Raw genomic sequence first — 27,522 nt, 5'->3', positions numbered from 1 at the left:
TGTGGCTTCTGAATATGCCACGGTTTTGATGAAACCTTCGTCCAAGTTTTGCGATAGAAGGTGTTGTGTAATGACAGAGATGATTTTTAGTTTCAGTGCCCGGGGTGTTTGTTGATATTCCATTGCGATGAAGATCCTTCGGAAGACCGAAAAGGATTACACCCGTCGCAGCATTATTTTCCAAATAGAAAGATTTACACGCCAGACGGGAGGCTGGGCGGTGACGCGCCAATGCAATTGCCTCCAGGACTGACCCTGAGGAGTCCCGCCCCTTCCTCCTCACATGCCCCTCTTCCCCCAGACCCTCTCTCCCCTGTCCCCTGCGCCTCCCCCCCCCGTCACGTCGGCGCGAAGTTTCCAAGGAAGCCTCACGATAATTGTGCTCCACAATGAGACAACATGAGCTCATCCACTATGTCCAAAAACGTAACCTTGTCCACGGCGGGGGACTGGATTAAATTTTTCAAAATAAAAATGAAAAAAATAATACCTAATAAAATAAATGAAAACATCCCAAATGAAACAAGATGACAGTCGAAAAAGGGGGGAGCAGAAGGGAGATGGGGGTGTGGAAGGGGGGGTATACATACCAAGGGAGAGGTGGGGGGGATGGAGTTGAGGAAAAAAAATATTTTTTTCTCCCTCTACTTTTTCAACAGTTCGCGACCTCTTACCCCGCCCGTCTCTCTCTCTCTCTCACACACACACACAGCTGTGAGACGCTTGGAAAGAGGTCTCGGCTTACAAGGCGTTAGTATGCAACGGCGCTGGCGGTGGGTCGGCCAACTCTAGGCAGCGGGGGACAGCTGTCAGGCATTCCGGAGCCATTAGAGCGGGAAGGGCTCATCACCCCTCGGGAGGGTACATGGGTTCGAGCCGCAGACGTCACCGAGACTTGGACCGGTCGTGACGGGATCACTCTCCGGGGCTATCCGGACCACGGACTCCAGGGGATCGCTTGGGAGGAAAGGGAGGGGGAAAGGAAAACGCATAAGCTCCGTCCCTGAGAACGAACCGTCTTCTTCCATCCAGCCCGAGCAATTGGTTTCTAGGTCCGGGAGGAATGTTTTCGCCGGCGACTTGAAGAAAAGAAGGCAGGACTCGAGAGGGGATCGACCTCCTGAAGCAGCTGTGCTCGTCATAAGTTATTATAAGTGATTGATCGCGGCGTGGATACTTAGACACCGGACTGAGAAAGTAGTAAGTGACTAATGAAACCAGGGTTTATTTTGTGAAATCATTCCATGTCCCGATAAAAAAACCGATTTGCATTTTCCAAACTTTTTATACATTAAAGACAGCAACTGTCGATAAATCGCGTGGAAAGATTTTTTTCTACAACATTTAGTGAATATTTAATTTCTCATCAGCATGATGTATTTTTGCTCCTGGGTTGACGCTTACGATAGCCAAATCAATTCAGGAGACAATGTCCATAGTACGATTTAATCATACATATCGATGCCTAAGAAATGTGTTTTGAGGTTATCTTAGAAGGACGTCACCGCTCTAGTCTTGGGGTTCAATATCCCTCACCTCACCCCATATCTCCCCACCACATCTTCTCCGCTCCAATTACTCTCTAAATTAGCACGGCTACACGTCGAGTTTATCCCTTTTACGTAATGACGAATTAAGTCAATCAACTAGTTCCGCAGCATCAAGTCGGGGTTTTCTCCGGAACGAAATTAAAGTCTTCGTTTGATGGTTACCATCAGGGAAAGGACGCCTTTTTTTTAGACGGGAAGCCTAACAAATATCACTATTGTGGAAAATAAAACTAACGACTCTAAAATCATGAAATCAAACAGAACAAACTTAAATGGAAATGAAAAAAAGATTAATAGTACTTTTGGCCCAGAGTGGGAAAGTTGAGGAATTATATCAATTAATAAACTAACTCCGAATCGTAATAATATAATAGTGATATATAAAACCTATGATTTTTCCCTTCATTGATATTTATGTCATGGAGAACTGTTCCCCAAATTCGCATACCCCAAAATAATTCTCTTTCCTCTGTGCAGAGGAGGATTCGTCTTAAAATGAATTATTTGCGAAAACAAGTCTCACAAGGTCTGATGTTTTCTCCCGACATACTTTGACAAATGACATTATCTATATCGGAATTAAATTTGAGACAGACCTTCCCCATTGGAAATTTTACTCGCCCAAGACCTTTCGAGAGGAAATGAGCGGGGAACCTCACATTTTTCTCTTAGTGAGTTTAAGAATCAAGTGCATGAAAAAAGGGAAAATATTGATTAAGGGATGATGGAAGTGTTGAGAAAAATATTTTTAAAGAGTTTGAATGAGGTTCAGTGATTTTTTTCTCCTGGATAGACGATTCCGGCGCTGAAGTCGGAGAACCGTTGTTTTCTCATAAATTATATTCCGGTTATAACGAAAAATAAGACTGTTTAGGAAAATTCCCACGAATTCACACACTCAAGAGAACTTTATTGTCGTACATACGATGGTTTGCTGTCGATGAGTACTGCTGTTGTTGCTGAATTTATACAACAGTAATGTTATTCTAAATCTTGATTTCTGCCAAGAAAAAAATACGACGGCGTTAATTTTCCTAGGAAATAAGAAAAAAAATTTGTAAACTACGAACTTTAATCGTTTATCACAAATATTAAATAAAAACGATCGCGCAAAATAAATATGGGGCGAAATCGCCCAATATTCATTTTAAATGATTTTTACATATTAAAACGCGTTCACATTAGTTAGATTTCAAGCATTAATTCAATTACTGTGCAGATGTCAATGGTATTATTGCAAAGAAAAAGTATTGTAGATCTAATTCAATTACTGTGCAGATGTAAATGGTATTATTGCAAAGAAAAAGTATTGTAGATCCTGATTGTGTGGTTGATTTACGCAAAAAAACTAATTGACCTTTGATAACGACACCATCAGCGAATCATTTAGTTCAAATGCCTTTAAAGCCTTCTCCCCAGTTCCCAAGCCTCAAAGGAGACACTGTAAGACGAGGAGAAAGAGCGCCCATATCGAAATAAACTCTGAGGTCACGAGTGTAAGATGGGTTTGCAAATGGACAGCGAGCAAGAACCGAGCAACTTGATCGTATCGATTCACCCGTCAAGAGATCATTCAATAGTCTTAAATACGTTTTTTACTCTTCAATACGCACTTTAATGATCAGCAGTCCTCTCCTTGTTCGCGTTTGAAACCCTATCAAAATAGTTATTCCAAACAACTCGTCAAACTCAATCGATTACAGGCGTTCAAGTTATAAAGTCTCCTAATTTATTTCAAACGAACTACTTGCACCAGAAAGTTGAAACTTCCGCTACTTTTCAATCCTATATTCCTGCAAATGTATAGATATTTTTTCACCACTTCGACGCCATGATTCCATGTATGCCAAAAAACGGTTCTGTAGATTTTACTATTGACCACTGTAAAAACCGGCTGGTCCGTGAACTAGGCTTCTTGGATTCGTTTTTACGCGACATTTGGCCTTCTTTGAACTGTTCCACTCAAGATCACAATTTTTATCGTCCAAAACACCACCACCGCATATCTCACTCAATTAAGAATGAATTTCGATGGTCGTTAAACCTCGCAAGTGCAAGAAAACGCACACGCTGTTCTTATACAGGAAACGACGGCATGTTGGAAACAGTTCTCACTCTAACGGCAACTATACAACACCCTGTACATGACGCAGAGTAGCCATCTACACTTTTTAAAAGAGGGCCAGAGTATTATAAACTTAATCAAATATTTCCATCTATTACCAGTCCTGAGAGAAAAATTAGGAAACATTCGATTTTGAACACACCTCAGACTGATTGTAAAAACCTACAGGAACCTTTAAGGATGATCAATTTTTCGTTTGGCAATCAAGGGGGGTTAGGGTTCAAGCAGTTTTCAAGCATACATGCAGTGCGCTAACAAAATAACAAGGATGTATTGTTCAATATTACCGTTCATTAACAAAACAGCGTTTCGATATATCAGCCGGTAAATATATAGTCAAATTGACATTAGATAGTATACTACCTTGATCAAAAAGTTCCCGGAATAACCACCGTGTGGCGCTCCCATCGTTCCGATTTGAGTTCTGTTTTTTTTGTTAAATTGGTACATCTGTTGTTGATATTCCCTTTAAATCTTAGTGTCATAACTTGACATTTGCAAAAGTTACGGTCGGTTTTCGGTATGTCCATCAGTGCTTCCTGCGATTTTTCCATTACTTCCTCTCGGCTGCTAAAACGCGTTCCCCGTAATGGTTTTTTAACTCGATTGAACAGAAAGAAGTCACAGGGAGCCAAATCAGGTGAATTCGGTGGCTGTTGGATGGTATTTGTTGCATTTTTCGTCAAAAAATTACGAATAATGATAGCACTGTGCGACGGTGCGTTATCATTGGTGCAAAATCCACGAGTTTTCTGCCCACATTTCTGGTCTCTTTCGGCGAATTGCTTCACGCAAACGTCTCATAACGCCCAAATAATACTCTTTGTTTACTGTCTGGCCTTCTGGCAAAAATTCATGATGCACTACACCGTTGTAATCCATGAAAACCGTCAGCATTGCCTTCTTTTTTGACTGAAAACGACGTGGTTTTTTTGGTCTCGGCTCATTTGGTGAACGCCATTCACTTGCCTGATGTCTGGATTGCGTGTCGTACTCATAAACCCACGTCTCGTCTCCAGTAATGATCCTTTTGATGAATGTGGGATCGGATTCAGCCTCGCAAATCATGTCTTTTGCGACGTCAACACGGTCTCTTTTTTGCATGAAATTGAGGTCTTTTGGCACCAACTTTGCTGCTACACGACGGAAACCCAAATCATTAACCACAATGTCTTGGGCGGATCCATAGGCAATGTTCAAGTCCTCCGCTATTTCTCTGATGGTTAATTTGCGGTTATTGACCAACATTTCTTTTACTTTATCAATTTTTTCACCGACTTTCGATGTCGATGGTCTGCCACTGAGTTCATCATCTTCGATTGACTCACGACCACTTCTGAACCGCTCGTGCCACTGGTAATCGACCGTTTTTTTTAGAGAATCGTTGCCGAAACACTTTTCCAACATTTCCAACGTCCGTGCGCCACTAAATCCGTTTTTTACGCAAAATTTAATACAAGTTCGTTGTTGCAAATTTAAATCCATTTCTGAAATTGTAAAAAATCGCCAACACACACAGAGATAGATGTACTCTTGGCTACGTAACTTTTGCAAATGTCAAGTTATGACACTAAGATTTAAAGGGAATATCAACAACAGATGTACTAATTTAACAAAAAAAACAGAACTCAAATCGGAACGAAGGGAGCGCCACACGGTGGTTATTCCGGGAACTTTTTGATCAAGGTAGTATGTAGTCAAACTATTCCCAACGTTTACGTCTATTGTGTATGAATACATAAAACTTTTCCATAATCATTTTTAAAAAAATGCCTAGAAAATTGTTTTTATTTCAATTGCATTTCCTCTGCTTCACTTTTTTACTTCAATCTAGTAATTTCTTCTGATTTACACCTAATGAAAAGGATAATAACTGGTACATTTTCTAACCACGAGAGAGGGAGAAAGAGAGTCACTGTTTTGAAATGTTGGCGAAAATGTTCGTTATTCATGATGGCCATTCATTTTATGAATTCCCATTCCCGTCACTTTGCCGTCCTTTGCCGTCTCCACTGCTCGGAATCAGATCAGGTATTTTATTATCGATCATACCTTATCGCATGTCGACCGTATCAAAGAAGTCCATCCAGAACAATAGTTACGGTTTTTACCAGGGAGCGATGACCTCATTCGCTAATACGAACCAATCTCACAATTAAATGGAACGTCGTTCAAATTTAGGAATTCCCGATTTCCAGGTCATATTCCCGTTTCGTACATCTAATTCCCGAATTTTGTAAGAGAACACGCTCATTTTCTCCATTTTTTCCCGAACCGATTCGAACTTTTTCCCTCGCCACCCTTCTACATTCCTTCCTCCGTCGCTCTCGTGCTTAAGGAAAACTTTGAAAAGTATACGGACCAACCGTCTCGTCTCGTCCATGGAGATCCGATTAAAATTCCGAAACATTCACAGAACAACTTCCGACCGGACGTTAGATCACCATCACGCTAGGGGCTGGACGGGACGCGTCGACGCTTCACTTTGAAATGAGGGCGCTAGGGCATTGACAGCCCATAAATCAACTCCATGGACCGCTTGCATTTCTATCGCATCGAAAAAAAATCCCAATGCCGCGTTAGTCCGCACCATCCTCCCCACACGAGTGCCAAAAACATGAAAAACCGACCAAGGCCGAGATAAGCCTCACACCACACACTCGCCTTTTGGAGTTCTTTATTTTCACCAAGACACAGCGACGGAAACAAAGTCTTCCCCTTCATCGCTAGAACCTCAGCAACATCATTTCAATTTATTTTTTTTCTCGTTATTTTCAGCCCTCGGCTTTGAAAAGGTCGCGGTCAGTGGGACTTGTTAAGACTCTCTCTCTCTGCACACTGCCAACGCCCACTGACAAAGGGTACGATTATGTGCTCCTTTAACCGGAAGAGAGGCCGAGAAAAAACACTCCACTTTCATCTTCCGAAATAATTCCTTGGGCGGTACCGAAGACAGTATAAAAACCAGCCGCTAAGAGAATCAACGCGACGCTGGCTCGATCCAAAATGCACAGTCGTCAATCTTATGTAATATTACGTCTGTTGGCGTCACTTAGACAAAATTTTCTGAATGAATAAACTGATTTTTTAACGACTGCTATTACGCTAGTGTCCCGGTGTTGATTCTACCAGCCCCTTTATAATTTCAATGCCCATCTTCGAGGCTAGTTTTCAGCATTGCAAATAATCTGAAATGTCACATTTTTCGTGTTCACCTACATCTCTTCAATGAAAAAATAATGAAAGTGTTGCGGCGCTCAGATATTTGGACCTTCTGGCAGAAATTCTGATTATTTAGGGTTTCCTATTGCGATCTTTAATCGATACCACGTTGTTAGAAATGTAGACCGCCACAATCTTATCACTAATGTAATAATATATTATCACTAACGTAATATATTATTAAAGGTCGAGCCGATATGCATGTGCTAATTATGCTCACGCCGCTGGTAAAAATATTCCAAAATGCGTCTTGCGTTGGTTTTCAACGGCGAATTATTTGCAGGGATGAATACACGTAGATCATTCTTAGTACGTACTATCATTCTCTTCGCACAATTGTGCATCACACTCCTAAGCAATGAAGATCGCTAGTAAGCGCCATTGAAAAGCATAAAGACATATTATTTTGGCAATATTTTCGGTTTCATTATGCTAGGTGTGCTTGACAGTAATGCAATTAAAATTTTAATATAACACATTTTGTTACAAACATTAGAATGGATAAGTACATGCAAATCACCCTCTTTTCAAACTTCCTTTCCGATAAGAGTAGTAGACATCATTTCTTGCATTATCTATATAATAATTTGAATAAAAGACAGGTATGCTAGATCTATTGGAGGTAGTCTTCGCCGCAACGTATCTAAAATGCACGGATGTACAAATATACTTCTATCAAATATACTTCTATTCATCTCTCGAAGCCCTTAAGTTCTTTCAGCAAGGGATGAAAGGATTTTTATCTATTCTGATTTAAACTACATTGAAAATTTAATGCAGGGCCATAGGTAATCTAAACTATTAAAGGTAGTTTTGGAGATCCGCTAACCACCAATATGTATTACTTATCACGTGCATTTCCTCTTGCTGCCCCACGCCAAATACTTCTCTAGGTTTTCCTACTTTTTATCCACTTGCATGCCGTCCGACCAGGCTCTTCGCTTCCTTCCTCTTCCAGATAATTAACACCCTGCTTTCCATCATATTCTTCACAAAAACAGACGTATCTACGCTGAAACCCGTGGGCGAAGGAAATAGCGATGTTCGAACCTTACTTCCGTTATGCCTATCTCAATTTCTAAATCAGAGAATAACCGTAACCATTTTAGCACTAATGTTTCCGTCGTAAACTGAGATCAGCATGATTTTGTAGAAAAATCCTGTACCCCTTACTTTTCATAAAAAATTCATGGTGAAATTACTATCTGCATTGCTACACCACAAATTTGAGAATTTTTCAACCTATATTTTTCTTCAGAGTGATTTTCAAAGTACCGCGGTGTAAAATTCCTGGTGTTAAAATTAATACCTTGCCAACAAGCAAAAGCTGAAACAAGAGCGATGACTCTATTCGAGCCAGAATAATATTTACCACAAATAGATACTAACAAGGTCTTGCAATAGTAGTAAAATATGACTCAGTTAAGTAATATTGAAATAGGAGGCATTAAGATCAGGGGTCCTGTTGTCGGAAGTAAAGTTAAGTCAACCTCTCATCCCGAGGAAAAATTGAGAAAACTGGGATTCTTTTAGTATAGTGTGCTCGAAGAGCCGTAGGAGCAGTTAAAAATTATTATAAAAAAAGACCTTGGATTCTTTGTTTTAAATTATCACTAATAAAATACGGCCTACGGTGTCAGCTGAGGCAATAATTAAAGTTAGGTTGTTTCGTTTGTCAGTAGTATTTTGTTATGGTTAGCTTACACTCGAGTTTTAGTAATAGTCGATAATATTAATTGGTTGATTTGGAATGCAAGTTTTTAATTTCATAAAAGTTCTAATATTAGAAAAATATATTTGCACTTATCCATAAGTTTGAGCGATGAAGTTTTCACAATACCATTTGTGACAATTCCTACCTTTATCTTGTTTAAAGTTCCGAATTTTATAAAAACACATTTTTGACCAACTACTGAAAATGAAGAATTAATTCAATTTAACTGAATCTACAATCAATTAGCTGAAGCTAATTCAATTTAGCTAAATAAATTACAACAGCAGTGACTTCACCAATTTCAAAATCGCGCAACCCTAGGAAGTTCACGCTATGAAAAAATCATCACGTCATTGCAGCAACTAATATGAATAAACCCAGAGGAGAGAAAAAAATGAGGGCAAAAGAATGATGGGAATTTAAAGATTACTGTCTTTTTAAAGTCCATGAAATAAAATTTCATTTCATAAGTAACGCTAATAAGCGTCTGACGAAATCACGCTCAAAGTTTTAACGAATCCTTTCTTAACATTCTTACTCAAAGTCCCTGTCATCAATTCCCTTCTCTTGGTGAAAGTTTCTTTGTCTATCGTAATCCCAACTGTTTTTCACCAATTTGAAACAAAACACTTCCGGGATGGATACTATTAAACTCTTACACCTGTTCTAGTTTATGACCTCCTATTTTAATGATTAACCTTCCTTTTCTCTCTCTCGAAAACCGCACTGCCTTTATTTTCTTGACATTGATTCTCATCCCATACCTATCATACTGACTTTCTAATTCCCTCAGCAATGCTTATCGCCCCTTGGCTGACAGGCAAACTAAATCTTAATTATCCTCAAACCTAACTAATATTAAGAATTCCCTGCCAACTTTCATTCCTATCTCCACTTCTTCCCACGCCTCTCTTACCATTTCCTCCACACATACGTTGAACTACCTTCCATTATGTTCCCAACATATCCCTTTCGCCTCAAGGCTCAATCCGCATGGTTTACCTTTTGTTTATAGTGTTCAATTTGGCATCTTAGCATTCGTTCTCGTTCAGGCTGTTTAATTTCTCGTTTTATATATCCAATTTATCATGTTCAGCCACCTATTCCGATCTACGAAGAATTTTATTTTCTCTAATCTGTTTTCCTAAATGAATTTTTTTGGGGACAGGATTAATAGTAGATTTTTACTCGAAAAATAAAGGGTCAAGTTCGTAAATAGTCGGGTGCACTAAACCTTGTGAACCATAGTCAAACAAACTAAGGGAAGTACAGCAATAGTAGCTTTAACGGAGTTACCAGCCGGTGTGCACAATAAATCGCGAGTTTCAGCGCGCAAAAATTATTTGCTTAAGCCGGAACTCGAACCTGTATACCTTATTACTGTTTTATTTTCACTGTGAAATTCTCAGAATTGTGCACACACCTACGGACCACTTTTATCTAGCAACCTTTGTGCACTTCGCGCATTTTCTTCGAATTTGTCTAATTTATGCTTTAACTAAGTTCTTGAACATGAACCACCGCAGACTACAGCGCAACAGGGACGACTGAGATAAGTTTCTTTCCCACATTTGGTGATTCGTCAACGCATCTTGCCACTTGAAACCCCTTCAAAAATTCACATTACAAAAAGGAAGCCTCGGTAACTTAACAGGTTAAAGCACTCGTGAGGAAATCTATTTTTTTATATCGGCCCATATGAACTATTTTTGCATGATTGAATTCTGGCACTAGTAAATCAGATTTAGCCGATCTCTTTTAAAATTCCTCGTGAATCAATCTGAGTCACCAACTATTTATGAAAAAGCTGAAGCGAAAAGGGTAATTGAAACGTGATGACGGCATTTATTTTTTCAAAATATGAGAAAGATTTGAATTTTTACGCTAAAAAGTGATCAATTTGGCCGGAAAACACATATGTTTTAGTCTTGTTGGCCGTGCTTACATTTTTTAAAAAAATACTGAACACAGTAATTAAAAACTGGAGTGTTTCGTGAAACTTATTTATATTTATTTTGTGGGAATTACTGAATTCCAAGTCACCATGCCCTTAGCCTAAGTCAGATAAATACATGCGCATTGTTGTGAACATCCTCTTATGTTCCAGAAATTCCTAAAATCTCTCGTCTCGATTGTCTTTTTGCCCACATTCACCCTATTTTTTCTCCGTCCGCCTCTCCCTTTCTCTTAAATCATTCACTCTTCTCAAGCTACCAAATAGGAATACTTCCTTCATAGTTGTCTTATTAATGGTTCATCAGCTCTACATTCGTCAACAACCAACTCATTCCTTGCCCTATCTAAACTTGTACCGCAAATATTCTTTAACAAATCCATAACCACAGCATTGATTCTAAGATTATGATCACCCTGAAATACGTGAACCTCACTCCAACACTATAATTTGGAAAGTCCTTGAAATTATAATACTCGCGAGACAAAAATATTCCCACTGTATTTCCTCAAAATCACAGCATACAAAACTACAAGGTCTGTACAAAAAAAGATGGGACAGGTCTTTCTTAGCGCCTGATGGATCACAATCAGTGAGGGGTCGCCTTCTAGCGGTGTCTGTGAGCAGTAAAAACACCGCCTTGATCGTGGCCGTATCTTGACTTGTCTCCGCAAAACTGCAATTCTTGTCTGATCTTGCACACAATTGCTGTATAAATTTTGTGCCGATGAGGATTAAGGTGTAAGAGAAGCAGCGCGTGTGAATTGAATTTGTTTTTGATCTCGGGAAAAGTGCAACAGCAACTTATGCAATGACTCAAAAACCATTCGGCAATGAATCTATGAGTCTGGCACGGTGTTTTCGTTGGTACAACCGCTCCCAGTCCGGGAAAACGTCGACCGATGAAGAACCGAGAAGTGGACGATCATCGACTTTCACAAACGACGCCCACGTGTGATATTGTAAGAACCACGGGAGAGAAGATAAAAGAAGATGTGTTCCATTGAGAGGTGGAAGAGGAAAATCTTGAATGGAAAATTAAAAGTATGGCCGAGTAAATAAATTGGAGGAGACATTAAAAGATTGTGGGGTGGTGGGCATTTCGGACGGCGTGATGGAGGTTTAGAAAATATCTAAATAGGACATAGAGTACAGAGCCAAGTTTCTGGGGGTATACAGGAAATTAGGGCGAGCATTATCTTTCACGAACAGTCCAAAACCTGGCCCCAAATACCAACGACATGAAGTTAGATGTGAATCTGAATAGAAGAGCAAGAACTAATATAAGGCTGAAAATAGAAAACCTGCACGAAAAAACGAGAATGCATGGCACCGTTGGGTTCAAACCTTCTAAAAAGGTGGTAGAATACGTTTATAAATGCAGTTTTGGAAGGAAAATTGTCCTGTGCACTACCAAAGCAAAAATTATAGCCATTTATAGATTGAAGGAGGAAATATAAGCAAGCAAAAATATTGCAGAATAGATATGTTTACAGTTGACTGAGTACGTCTGCCTGTTCCGTACCCATGAAGCGACTTGCACAGTAAATGCTACCTATACTCGTAGGGATCGATTGGTCGAAACTCCAGTTGAATCGAAAGAAATGCCCATTTATGTCAGTTTATAAATTTTTTTAACGTCAGGCCATCCGCTTCAAAAGCTTTGCGAAATATGATTTTTCCAGCAAATATATTTCTTACCCGAGATAAAATTCTCGGATTTTACTATATTTTTTTGCATTTCGAAAAGTCGGTGAAGAGGAGACTGACAAAAAGAAGAGGGAAACTACATGTGCATAACCCGAGGAAGAATTACAGAGGAATGACTAGGATATATTACGAGAAACAGGCAACGGAAGATATCAGCGCAGGGATTTGTGAAGGAATGCCGAGTATGGCAACACATAGGATACCTTACCGAACCGTCACAAACCAAACCTCGGAACGATGGAGACTAATACAAAAGAATGTTTAGAAATAGAGAGATTTTTCATCAGTGTCGATATATTGTTGGAGTAGTATTCTCTAGAGATATTTTGCGCCATTAGGAATAGGTGGACACTTTGGCAGGATTTTCAGGGAATGTTGAAAGTACGAGATTAGCCTACTACCATCCGAAAGGCTCCAAGAGGTCACAAAATTTAACGCCCCCTCTGACGGACGCCGTACTACACTTCATATTCTCTCTCCATATGGCACCCAAATTCGGGATACCTTTGAAGGATTATTCTCACTGCCGGGATTTCAAACCGGCCCTTCGGGTTGGAAGCCAGTAATAAGGCCACCACAAGACATCCTCTTTGTCTTGTAAAATTTGGCCCGAGAGTTGGGATGGGGGGTTACGTGAGTGGGAGGGGTGTCTGCTCTTGTTACCAATGATCTTATTTTCCATTTCCGCTGGGAATGAGAACAGCTGGCCGCCACCGCATGGAGTTCGGTCAACGGGCAATTTCCATTCAACCATTTTACCCTGTCGCTTTCAGGAATGGCGACAGACATTTATATTTATGGACTTCCAGCAAATTTTTCATTTTCCTACACAAATGGAGGGGAGGGGGACGCATTTCAAATAATGGTAATCCAAAGATTTAACGTGCGTACTGGATTTTGATTTTTCCGTTGAAGATTGAATAGAATTTCTCAGTTAACGTTCGTGCTTCCGTCTCAATTGCTCGACTCCAAACTTTTACCCATTAATCAAATAAAACCGTTTAAAATCATAAATGTCGTGCGAACTATGGGCAGGGATCCATACCAAATTCAATGAGTTCCAAGTCACCGAATATCATCGCGAACATAGACAAATTTTCTTATAGAATCATTTAAATTCACAAATTTCAATCGTTTTATTATTATAGATATAATTTGATCGTATCGTTGCTCATCGTAGATGCAAAATCTCTTTATTAAGGACTAAAATAAGGTAGAGGATTTTCTATTACTGGTTATATAAGGTTATGCATCAGGGAATTGTGTATCAACGCAGCACAAATTCAGAAACCCCCTACGCCAAGGATTATCAAATCTTTTGTATGCATAGTACACTCATGCTCTCGGAGCCGAGAGGAAGGGTCACTAAACAAACGCCAAGGACTACCCAATCTTTCCTCTACGTGACATACCATGGACACTCATACCCCTACGGTCGACAGGCGGGTTTAGGAGACATTGCATGGACGGATAGGGTACCAGTCACCATGTTCAATGAAAATGATTAAAACGTGATTCGTGTAGTTTCGTGAATGGCAACGATGAATTCATACTACTGCCAATAGAACACGCACTTGCGGATTTGCTACACCACTATTGTGCACTGGTTGGGCGAGGGTTGGGTGGAAAACATTGAGATTGATTATTCCAGCAAGAAATTTCTCATTTCGTACGAGTGATCCGACCTAAGGAATCTTTTAATAATTATTATTATTATCAAGAGCTGTTTAACGATCCTCTATGTGACCTTTTTCCTATCAGAAGTCGACCGGATTAGTTTCGAACACTGCCCACAATCCGGCTAAGATAAAGATGGCATGTTCTAATTTCGTAAAATTTACTTAATTTTTTGTATTGCGTGCGACAAAAATATCAGGAAAATGGAATTAATGATGAGAAAATATATTTAAATATAACTATAAACGAATTATTAAGGGATTTAGCTTGAAAAACTATGAATTCCCTCGTAACCCACATTCTCCTAAAGTAGAAATAATTTCAATGCGAAAACAAAATAAAGCACTGTTGGGGCCATGGCTACTTAATACGGAAAGCTGAAAATAAATCGAAAACAAGACCAGTTGGAAAAGAATGTATTCAATTTTTCCAGCGAGATACGTGCAAAAATTCACAAAATAAAAACATTTTTTTCGTCGGACTAAAATCCTAAGATCGTAGCTCAAACGCATGTGGTAGCCTAGGGGTAGAGTGCTGGGCTCCTGACAAAATGACCCAGGTTTGATTCTCGGGCACTTTCAGCTTTACCGACCTGTGTGATTTTTCGGGTACCGTCACTTCCTGGACACCGTGTGCTACGCAGGGAAAGGAACTAACCCCCTCCCAACATAGTATTGGGTGAACTCGACCATAACCTAGCGAACCGACCTTCCGGTATGTTTTCTAACTATGTTTTAATAGTGTTTCCTTAAGTTACATAAACGAAACAAAATGGTGACCACGTTAATAGCCTAATTTTACGGATCCAATTTACCGTATGTAATAATAACTTCAGTGGCTCGTGTCGTAGCGTCATGAGTTCTTAATTCATTCTCGAATAGCATCGGTTAAGAAGGCTCCTCCAGCACTACGCGTGTCGGTTACGACTAAAAATACACCTACGACTACCATCATAATCAATTCATACAGATGTACTTTAAAATATTTATTTCATTTCTCTGCATATGAAAGATATTAATGTGCAATTGCTTCATCGAATTGGTTGTTTGCATCAGAATAAATGCACTAAATAATTATGAATTAACGTAAGTAAATGTCAAATGAACAAGTCCAAAAATGTTGCAATATAAAATTCAGCAAATGATAATTTTTACTTGAAAATATTCTTTAGTAGTGAGTTTGTTTCAATAAGATATTATATTCCACATTGTATTATTTTTATGCCACAGGTCAATGATTGCTCTATGCATATATATATATATATATATATATATATATATATATATATATATATATATATATATATATATACACACATACGTAGATATATATACATATGTGTGTCTATATTTATACGTAGATATATATACATATATATGTGTGTGTATATATATATGTATAAAAATATATACGTGTGTGTATGTTCTGAAAAGTTTCCGACCTCAAAAGTTCAGAAAAAATGTCTTGTATCTTTGTTAGGTCGGAAACATAGTTGCATATATCTAAGTACTAGGTCGATTTACACTCACACGGTACACGATATATTCGTAAAGTTGCTAGTTGATGTGGTGATAAATATGCCACTAAGCTTGAAATATTCCAATATTCAAATATTGGGACAATATTTGCGAAATATTTAAAAAACCTTCCAATGAACGACTGCGTGATTTACATACTTTCATTCGTTTCTATGCTCTCCAAAAGTATGGAAGTTAAAGCATTTTTATCGATGAATCATTTACCTTATAATTTTTTCATTAATAAGAGTCCATACAACATGTCGTTTTCAATTGAAAATGTTTATAAAACGAGGATGTGAAGGCATATCTTTAAAACATGGCATACGGTGGGCAATGATTTCAACTTCCTATATACTAAGTTTTGGGAAACTGACATGCACCAATATGCGAAAATGGACGAATCTCCTCAATGGCCCTGTTTTTTCCTCCTAAGGTGAAGAGCACGAGGATGGCTTCTAGATTCACTTTAGCCGGCATCCTGATCCCACTGATAGTCTTTGGATACCTGGCACTCGAGGTCCAGGGGGCCATACGGAGGGTACCCGGCGGCGGTGGGGGAATGGGCCGGAGGCGGATGACCACGCCGGCGCCCACGAAGCCGCCGCCAGGGCCGGTGGGACCGCCCGTCCCCGTGACTCCCACGCAACCCATCCGACGCCGGATTCCTATCCTCCCGCCCGCCGAGCGATGGGACAAGATTGCCCGGCAGCAAGGGTGAGTAAACCTCAGCGTCTCCAGACACCTACGGTCACAAAGCACTGCAAGGAGAAGGCCTAAGTAGGGGTTTGCCAAAAAAATATTGAGGATGAAGTCCGTAAAGGGATTGTTTCTTGAAAACTGAAACTTTTATTGAGTTGTTTGTGTTTCGCTCTCTCAATACCCAGGTATTTTGAGAATTATGTCAAAGGGAAAAGCGAAAATTCTTGAATCCGTTCGACAGCGTTCCTATCAAATTTTGCTATTTGTCCGACCTGACGATATACTGTGAGGCATCAATTATTGCATATATTCCACACGTGAATACGTACGACTTTATACTTAGTGATGAGCATAGGAGAATCCACACACTTGGCCTGGGGAGACTGAAAAGTTAGACCTTTATTATTATTGGCAGTAGTTTATCGAGTATGGGTCGATTTCTGGTGGACACTGCTACTACTCGCTACTGTACTCGTAATCCCTAACTTACATGACACAAATATCCTTAAATCCCAAGCTATATATAAAAGAACTCATTCTTCAGCTCAGAATGCTTACTACCTCCCTTAATTTTATCCCAAATGTCTATTCTTTCCCTTCCGCTACATCGCTTTCCAGCATCCTCCCAACTATTTCCTCGATATCAGATAAACCGCTATGAATCAGTAAACAGAGGGTCCGCTATTAAAAATTAGGGGATACGATCGACAGCTATGGTCATTGGCACCATTAAGGATAGCTGGGTAATTTGGTAAGGGTATGATGCTCAGGGAATGGAGATAGGAGAAACACCCGAATCACCCTTAACGAGTGGCCCCAAGGGGTCCAAAGTTTAACGTTCCACCCGATGGAGGGCGTGCTCATTTAAAGTACTCTCCACAAAGCACCCTAAGTAGGGGTCAAGATTCCACGGAAAAATCCTGCCACCTCTGGCATTCGAACCCGGGCCTTCGGCGTGGGAAGCCAGAACATAAGCCACCGTACTATCACGATATCCAGTCTCTGGTTCTATTATATTTCCCGAGTGTAAATAAATAAATGAGGTGGTTCCCCGTTACCTTCCCTATTAGTGTTTTTAAGGCGACACCATCAGTTTAAGATCAATCATTTCCCCCTTCCTCTATGGATCCACCTTTTGTACTACTACGTTAATTGTCGACCTACAGTTGACGTCAACCTAAGTTGCAGTCTGCCCTCTTTTTCCATCTTTGGTTGATTATTCTCAACAATGCATAAAACGGATGCGAAATTCAACATCCGGTATGATAATCTTTACACCGCGTTGTTTCCTTATTTCCAGAATGGTGGTTCACACGGACCTGAATTCGTATCGTCTAAATCATTCATCGCACATCCTTCAACGAGACCCGAAACAACTCTTGAGTACTCCTTGCAAGGATGTTATCAATTTCAACGGTCTCATAGACTTCATGTTACTTAGCTGCTTTTCTATTTTATTTTTACATTACACATTTATCTTTCTTCGTGCTATTCCTGAACTTAAGCCACTCTTATCTACGTCAAATTCCTTACATACTTCTATGCGTCCTGGCCTACTATCCTTAAAGCCCTAGAAGAAAAGGCCAAAGAGAAATGTTATCTTTCGCTGGTTAGGCCTCATTTAGAATATGCTGCAGGTAATTGGGATCCTCACGAAGTTGGATTAATTGCCAAATTGGATCGCGCGCAGCGTATCCAAAATATTAGAGCAGCTAGGCTGGGAATCACTCACGAAGCGAAGGTTAAATTACAGATTGAAGCTCTTGGGAAGGACGTATATTTAGCAGTGATGTTGAAAATGTATTATTGCCCCCTTCGTACTACGGTAGGAGAGATCATGCCAAAAAAATTAGAGCGATTAAGTATACATAGATAGATTTAAGATGCCATTTTTTCCACGAACGATAAGGGAACGAAAGAACATTGTCTGACCGCGGTAGGGTCATATTCGGGTCAGAGTTGTTCTGGTGTATAGTCACTCCCTGCCACATACCCTAAAGGTGGCTTACAGGCTGCTAAAATAAATTCATCTTTTACACTTTAAATGGAATATTTCCTCTCCTATGATTCACAGTTGGTTTATTTTTTCTTATTTACTTCCTGACAATTATTTCACCTTCATGGATAGTGCATTCCTTTCTTTCCTGCCTCTTTAATTTCTGTGCTTCATCGCACTGCTATTTCCAACAGGATTCTTTGTTACCATTAGTTTCTTGCGTTAGTTTACAACGCAGCTGCGTTAAAATTATTCCAAAATCCTAAGCCAAACACTAAAGTAATACTTCAACTCCACATACTTTTTACCTCCCAACATTCCGTCTAACATGCCCAATCGTTTCCCCCTATATCTCGTTTGTCTTACCTCTGCCAAAGTCTCCAACATCCCCCGACCTCTCAATATCCCTTCTAACCACATTTATTTTGTTAATTAGTTTTCATGTCCATAAAATAAAAGAGTAACCGTGCTATATATTATACCGAATATTAAATAAGTATACTGCAGAATAGCAGATCCTATTCAATGGATAAAAAGTTATGCCATCACAATACTTCGATGCCAACCGATCAGAGAACATTTTTATCTTACATCATATGACTTAGCCATCTCTTCGCAACTTCGTAAGACAACGCATCAACCAATTTTTAGACGATGATAAATTTTAAAATTTTTAAATCGATTTGAAAACAGAAAGACCTTGATTACGCGAATAAATCTATTTATAAGCAGTCACAAAATGAATTTACTGCGCAATTGGTAAATCACAATCACACAGCTCCTTGCCTGAAATACAACATTTTATAAGTCCAAAACCATAGCTAAAGTTGATACGAGTGCTTTACGGCAGATGAGCAGTAAAAAAGGATTAACCATTAAAATCGAGACACGTTCTCTTGACACGAGTCACATGGAGCGATTTAATCATCCGTCGGGTGGAACGCTCCCATACTGAAATTCTTGGCAAAGAGAAGTTCTACAACAACAACCATTTGTTTCCAAATTAACCCTATATCCAAATTTGCGACTACTACCAAAGAATTTCTTCGTATTTGCCATGGTCTCGAGAAAAACTGTATATCCTGAACAGACCGCAACCCGTACAATTTGAGGACGTCATACCCTTTGGAAAGTTTCCCGATTTAACGATTCCAAGCTAGCGCTTTCAATGCACATTACGACTATCACGAAAAATAATCCACATTAATAAACATGATAATACATTAACTATAGCAATTAATTAATAATATCAAAGTAAAATGTAACAAAGTTCATCAGTTGATTTCGTCAAGATCATGGGATTGGTGCGCATGTACTAAGAAGTATAGCTAATTTTTCCACATCTGTGTTTCCTTTTCATAAATTACACCACAAATTTACTTTCACTTGAAAACAGAGAGTAAGCGATTATCTTTGAACGTCAGCCGTCATTTACCCTGTACCAAGTGCGTCAAAAACCAAACCGTTAAAACTAGTTCAATCTCGTCACCTTAAGTTACGAGTTTGTAGACACATTTCATAGCTCAAGTAGTTAACACAAAAAGATAACAATATATGAACAAAAAGAGACGACAAAATATGAAAAATTATCAATTTTTGTCTCCCAGAAATATTTCTGGCACTCTCTTAAAAAATATATGGCTACAAACGTGCGTCTCGGCAGCCAACTTGGAACGGCTAAAAGTCATACCACCGTAAATAAAGTTTTGTAAATAATTATAAATAATCATTGTACCTTATAAATCTAAATGTTCGGGGTGTAAGTCAACGATCAGTGGCCTTTGACGGAAACAAATAAAATAAAAGGCATATGCCGGGATGACTTCAGCCCCATAATGGTAAGCATGAACTGTATTTCCTCTTTCTCCAGTCATGGAAAAATAAGTTTATTCGATCGCTGGAAAATTTCGACATCTCCAGCGCGAGCATTTTTTTGAAAATTACCCTAATGATATAAATTACTTTCATAATACATGACGACCCACAAATAGGCTCCACTTGGCGCCGTCGGCTTGAAGAACATTTATGAATAAAGTGGGTCATTTCGATATTTTTTTCCCCGCTGCTTCTAAATGGTGAGGGAGTGAAAGAATCGGGCATAAGCAGCTGAGATATATGAATGAGAGATGCGTTGAATAACAAGTGTAGCATATTTGATCCGACTCTTTTAAGTTCTCTCGCCAAGGACGCATGCTTGGAATGCAAAATAAAAAAAAAACAAAATCACTCCTAAAAAAATTGAAATATGACCATACTATTTTTGGACCAGCAATGTGAGGTCAGTTTATATCTCAGTATATATTTGATGAGTATGGAAGTGACTCCGGATCAGATATACTCATAACTTGAGCAAGCAACGGCGGGCCTCACGCTACGGGAGGATAGTATCACTTCCATTAAGAATCACTTCTTAAGGCCATTGCTAAACTCGCAACTACTACGTGTGCGTTAATAAAATATTAACCGAATATTCTCTTTATCGGAAAATAAGGATCGCATGTTAACATTGTTCTTTCCTTCCTGGGAGGGGAAAAGCCGCCATACGTCGGATTGTTATAAATTTCGGCCATTGTGAATCAAAATCCGTACCGGTGATTCTAAAATTAATCAGGGCTGGTCTTCGGCTTTGTGTGTGTTTTTGAAAGGATACCACGTATTTGGAAGAATATCGGGGTTCGCCATAGTTAATTGTTTCTCTTGAATTTCCCTACATCTTATACCCGAATAAATACTTAGAATATCACAAAAAAGTAAATGCATGAAAAACAAAGATTTGATTAAACGCTGACGTTCCAGTCAAACGGTCCATTAGTAAGACACTATTGAATTTATCCCGAATATTTTATTGACATCTCGATTCAAGTCTACGGTTTAGGATTTTATCCACGTCACAACCGCCATTTTGGCATTTTATCTTTGCATCTTACACTCTATTTTTCAATATTTTCACTGTTGTTACCAAGACCGGATTGATGACAGTAACGTTAAGTAAAGATGCTAACAAAAGACGATTGAGAACTTTGGTTTGGAGCGTGGTTTTGTACGATCAGGAAACTTGGTAGCTGAGGCAAGATTGCAGGCGTACATTAGAGGCTTTTGAGTAGAAGGTTTGGATAAGTATTGGAAAGATAAAATGGACGGTAAGGAAAACAAACGAGGTGTTGCAAAGCATAGTGGGGAGAGAAAAGGGGACTATTGAGAGAAGTCCAAAGGAAGTGGGAGAGGTGGATACAGAGTTTGATTGGAACTGCGATTTTGAGAACTATGATAGAGGGGAGAATGTTAGGCAAACGAAGAAGGGGAGGACCCAGGATTCGGAACTGAAGATGGGTTTATTGTAGTACAGGGTAATAGGTCGTGTCTTGTTAGGCGAAGCGTAGCAGTGTAGTTCAGTCTGTGTCCATCCAAAACCTACCTTAAGCAGTAAACTAACAAAAATTATGACCAAGACCTGCTTACACAATGCAATTGATGGTATCCATCTATACTTTACGGAATATATACGGGCTCAAATGAAAAATTAACTTGACTGCATTCCACAAAATACTCTATTCAAACAAAATATTTGAATAGCCCTCTTTCTTTATTCAATTAATTTTTTCTAAACTGTCAATTAAAAAATATTCAATTAAAAGTAATTTTATTTCGTCTTTCATGACTTTAATTTTGGCAAGACGTCCACTGCTTTGGCAAGACGTCAATTGCTTCAACCTCGTTAAACTGAAAAAAAACCTACACCTTCCAGGAATATTACGTTGTTCCCTGTTTCGCACCTCACTGAAATGGAACCTAACCGAGATTTTCCCATCCATGAAACAGACGAAGAAGCTTGAATTACGAGTACATTAACTGCCCTCGGAGGAGGATGATTCCATCAGAAGACCTATCCAGACTTCGACTATCGTCTATATATTAATAATAACGTGATCAATGTAAGAGCTACAATACGGTTGCGAAATTATTTAGCCGAAACAATATAAAACGATGCTATAAAATCCTTGTGTTTAGGATTTACTTCTCACTTCCTCGCCTCCCGTGTATCTTCTGCGACCCTCAATGAGGTCAACACTCATGTGTCATAAGCCCCTACCCATTTCTTTGATCTTTAATTATCACTTACCTTAACACCAACGGCTACCCTTTATTTAGAAACCATTTGTCCGATGATTCCATTTCAATAATTAGGTTGCGAATATTTTGCTTGAGGATAGCTATCCGGGCACTTATTCGGGGTAATGCTGGATTGAAGCCACGACGGACACAACAGCGAAGCGACGAGATATGGATCGCCCACCCACGCTCGTCTCCTTCGCGATTCTATTAGCTGTGGTTTTACCAATGCCGGCCATCGATACTAATTAAATGCCTAGATGGTAACGATACATCGAATATTACTCAGCAACATCGAAATTATCGCCCACACTGCCGATATCATCCCTAATCCATATAGTGATCAGATCATCAATATTGGCATATTGTACATAGTTTACATCGTAAATATCGATGGCACGTATCGTTCACACCAATTTTAGAGAGACTACGTAGTTTGGCCACTATTTCTGGCTTCCCATTTTAGATTTTTCCCGACTTTTCCCTCCACTAATTGTATTATTATATACGATTACACACCATTGTATGCACAATTTAAAATGTTGATACGATTAATCTGACAGCTAAGCATGCCACTGGTGCCATCACAATCGACTCTGATTAATAGATTCAGTTTTTGCTACGGTGTGCAGGAAGTAATTTCGTGAAGATAGAGAATATTCTTGTTCCCTATTTCACATTTCCGATTCACACCTTGAACTCCCGGCTTTTTCGTAAAAATGCGGTCCATTTCTTTCCAAATTTTTTAATAAATCGAGTATTCCCCGACTTTTTATCAATCTATCCCGATTTAATGGCCACCCTGTCTAGAGACCATATGAAAGATCGACAATATCGAGAGACGATACCGTTGTATTCTACCGAGCTATTCATTTTTTTTTCGTGGAATACAATCATATTACTCCCTTATAATTGCGCAACCAGGATATCTTCCAAATTCTCTGCATTGTTCATATCATTTATATTTTATTTGGAATACATAGTCCATTTCGTCATACCGTATATCCTTCGTGTCGTGTCACTTATATCGTCATATCGACACTGTCATCCATTTCGCCACGTTGACGTTAATGATCAATTCTCGTCATATCGGTTCCTTAAAATTAACCATGGTCACTTGATCGATACAGGAAAAATATCGACATCGTAGCGATTTCATGTCGTCTCGCTCGGCCTCAATTGTGACTCGACAGCTCAAAGGGTCTCCTTATGAATGCTCCAGATCACCCGCAGCCTCCACAGGGAGGAAAAAAAGAGGAACTCACACCCGGGTACGTTATCGCACCGCGACCGCCGCAGTGACGGTGATTGACGAATAGCCGGCGGGCGGAAAGGGTAGCGGAAAATGCACTTCGCTTTTCCGGACGGGTCCTTTTAAGTTTCGCTTTTTTTTTCTTCCTCTTCCCTCCGACAACAGACGTCTGTCGGAGAGGTACAAAAAAATGCATGACGCAATGAGCATTAATTTCATGGGTCCGATTCAAAGATTTTTTCGGCAAATCGCTTGCAGAAGCATGATGCGACTCGGGGTGAACGCAAAAGAAATACCATGGGGCGTTTCTGGTTTGGGTTCAACTTACCGAGGAATCAGGCTAATGAATTACTACTTGGGAGTCGTAGAGAGATGAACGAAAATTAGTCCACTGCTCTGGGGGCCAATATGAATGAGAAATATATATGCGATATTGTTAAAATAATTCTTTAATTTGTAAAAGTTAGGTCTCATAACAGTGTCGATATTTTGACACACTAGCCTGTACGGCACTGATGGTTATACAACTAATACTGCGAACGTAGCATTGTTTCAAATTTCACATTCCCAAAAATATCTTTTCAACGAACGAATACAATTCCGATTTTAATAGATGAATGCTTGTGGCCATTTTAACAGAGGTGCCATTTTAAAAGAGCAGTGCTGTCCTCGAAAACATTCCCAGAATCACCACAATTTCAGATTTTTTAAAGAGAACTTTTGTTTATTTTAAGTGTTAAATGGAGAATCTAAATACATATTATAGGGGTGAGCATGCATAGGTATAACGATCATGTAAGCTGCGTGAAAAGTTTTTTGTGGGATGGGAGTGGGACACTGAATGGAAACACCATCCTTACATAAGTAAAGAGAAGGGTGAGGTAACAGCTAATTAGCGTGGACCAAATGATTAGAATGGGGACTTAGGACATAGCTATGTAGCAAATCATTATCCTCTCCATATTATAATTCATACTAACCCTCGATTTTGAATTATTGCTAAACAAAATTTCTCCAGGGGCACTCAAATACTTTCTGCACATCTAAATATATCCGAAATAATGCATAATTATTATCACTACTAGTAGTGTACCATTTAGTTTTTCAATGGACACAATATTAACACCTCTACATTTCTTTTCCTTTTCTGAAAGACAACCTGACTCCACACTACAAAAAACTCTTATTCAGTTCCGCATACTTTCTCCTTACCTTCATTCCATCTCATTCATTTTCCTCCATCAGTCACTTTCATCTCTTCCCTCCTACACATCCACATTTCAAATCCCCCAATCTACACTTCAGCTTATATACTTGCTTCAATGACCACAAAAAACCATGCTTTATATCAAAGTTATAATCAGCCCTTTTGTAATGTCCTTACCCTATGTACCTGTCATCAACTCCAAACTCCTAGTGAAATCTTCTTCACCTAATGCAATTTTCTCCTAAAGTCCTCACTACTTTGATCATTTTGTCCAAAACACTTCTGAGATAGATAAACTTCCACCTGTTCTATTTGTGAACTCCTATTTTAATACAACAATGTCAGAGCATAAATGCACTGCATTGTAATGCACATTTAGCAGATGACCCCATTAAAAGTTACAGCCATGGCATCTCCCACAGTTTCTTGGAATTATTCCTACTTTAATGTTTAACTTGGCTATCCTCTTCCTCAAACACTGCATAACTTGTTTTGTTTACATTAATACTCATCCCATATCCATCACACTGACTTATCAATGCCCTTGGCAATCTTTTTAACCTCTTGGCTAACTGGTTAATTAAAGCTTGATCATCTGCAAAACTGATTATGAATTCCCCTCCAACTTTCATTCCTATTTCCAGTTCTTCCCATACCTCTTAAATAGTTTCATCAACATATACGTTGAGCATCACAGTAGATAATGGACAACCATCACCCACTTGCACCTGAGCTGTCTGAGACATGTACAGGTGGTGGGCCAAGTCAGCTATCCCTTCTATCTACTCCCTCCATTTACTAAATCTTCCTAATTAACTCTATAGCACACTCCAATATCCACAAAACAAACAAATACATCCCAATAGTATTCTATGTTCCTGTGTATAAGTGACCTAATTAGTGCCATGAAATCAGGTTTTTACCTCTTTTAACAAGATTCTATTACTCACTTGCTCTAAATTTACTACTATTTTTTTGACAATTTTGCTCAATATTACTGCCACACCATGCTCTCTCTCTTCCTTGTTGCTGTACATTATTCTATAACTATCGCTCAAGTAATCTCCGCTATCCATTCTTCTCTCCATGTCCACTGTATATTTTTTCTAATTTTTCAGTTCTCAATAATGCCCTTACAATTAAGGTCCCTATTTTAACTGGTTCCATCTTTTCTGTCCCTTCCGTGCTGCTGATATCAATTTTGCTTTCACTTTGCAAGGATTTCACAAAATCAACATGGCATAAATATGCCTTTCCTCTTTCTGGGCTCAACACACTGCCCTATGGGCCAAGCCCCAAAGTTACCAGGACTCATTCTCAGATCTTTGTCCATGATTATTATGGGAACATTGAGGTGATCTCCTGTAGCCTTCTTCAATTGCTTTTGAAGTGATACCATCACCCAAAAGGCTGCCTGATTCGGGTCAGATGTATTTACAGCCCCCTTACTGAGAAATAGATGCTTCACGGACTACCATTTGTCTGGCTCCTATCCTGCACCCTATCTGGCTTGGGTGATCCTACCAGGAGCAGTTATTATTGCTCCTACCAGCACAGCTCTAGGGGTCATCAGAATGCACAAACCCTTCCTCTACATTGAGGATGTAGTCCATAGACAAAGACACAAAATTGTGAGATTTCATCCATTTTCCAAGAAGTAGGACTAATGTTATTGGTTTTACAATATGTAAAGCAATAATCCAAATAGTCATTGTAATGATATAAATTAAACCTTAAAGAACTAAATAATAAAATAAAATTCCTCTTGTGACATTAACTAAAAATGCTAGTCATTTTTATACACCCAAACTGAACATGAATGGAAAGTTCATAAACATGAACATGTCATTAAATTTCGGTGCGCTGAACTTGATAAATGTCTATAGATATCACTCCAACTATGCACATGAACAGATGGAAGTGTACCTTCCATTTATTCATAGCTGTGAACATGAAAAACTATTTTTAGCATACAAAAATTAGAAAAGCCTATGGAGTATGTTTTCAGATTTAATTGGCCATATAAATGGGTACCCATTTAATTTAAACACAATTATACTCCTACCAAGCCACAAATATCAACCTAAGGGTTGATTTGATAGGTGAGGGTGGGGCACACCTAATGCTACCCCCAATCGCATGTTAAATTCACACATAAGGGCAAGGGGTTAGTTTCTTACCCTGTGTTACCTGTGGTTTCCCAGGAAGATCTAATACCTGAAAAAGCACACAGCTTGGGTGAAGTTGAGGAAGTCCAGAGATCCCAATCAGGGCCCTCTGATCAGTAACTAAGCACTCTACCCATGGACTACTACATCCCTCAATTATAATTCATATGTTATCATTTAGCTGTCAACAATATGTTAGTGATAAATAGTAAATACTAAGAAAGTTTTAAATAATAATATTGTGTTTAAGTAAATGCACATATTTTTCCACTGAATTCGGGGGATTCAATGAAATAAAATTTCTCCCCAAAGGAGATAACACCTTTGATTAAGAAATTTAACAATATTATGCAAGGTATTTACTAAAGCTATTTTGGGGGAATAAAAGCGTGCCTTATGCAATTATATTCAGAATATCAACTTTGTCATCAAGCATTTGAGTAAAACTCTCTATCACATTTTGACTTCTTTCAATTAACAGGTATGCAAATATTTTTAATTTCATGCAAGACCACATACCTGTCCTCGAGAGGAGCTTTTAGATGATCCAGAAATCCACTATCACAGAGCATGGACGGGTGGGAGTCTGTGTGGAAGACGAACGTGAGTCTACATTTT

General features: G+C 39.0%; 1 protein-coding gene across 1 annotated transcript in view; it reads left to right on the top strand.

The window, feature by feature from the left end:
• The first annotated feature begins 1,095 nt into the window (after window positions 1–1,095).
• Window positions 1,096–27,522, top strand: part of LOC139699053 (transforming growth factor-beta-induced protein ig-h3-like) — a 54,901-nt gene continuing 28,474 nt past the window's right edge. The window contains exons 1-3 of the mRNA XM_071598055.1: window positions 1,096–1,200; window positions 15,906–16,186; window positions 27,415–27,507. Coding sequence (XP_071454156.1) covers window positions 15,921–16,186; window positions 27,415–27,507 — 359 coding nt within the window. The 5' untranslated portion in view covers window positions 1,096–1,200; window positions 15,906–15,920. The remainder of the gene's footprint in view (window positions 1,201–15,905; window positions 16,187–27,414; window positions 27,508–27,522) is intronic.

Source organism: Hetaerina americana, unplaced genomic scaffold, assembly GCF_022747635.1.
Source record: "Hetaerina americana unplaced genomic scaffold, ioHetAmer1.1.p SCAF_9, whole genome shotgun sequence".
Lineage (NCBI taxonomy): Eukaryota > Metazoa > Arthropoda > Insecta > Odonata > Calopterygidae > Hetaerina > Hetaerina americana.
The sequence above is the reverse complement of the archived record's forward strand: the minus strand, read 5'-3'. Positions and strand labels throughout refer to the sequence as shown.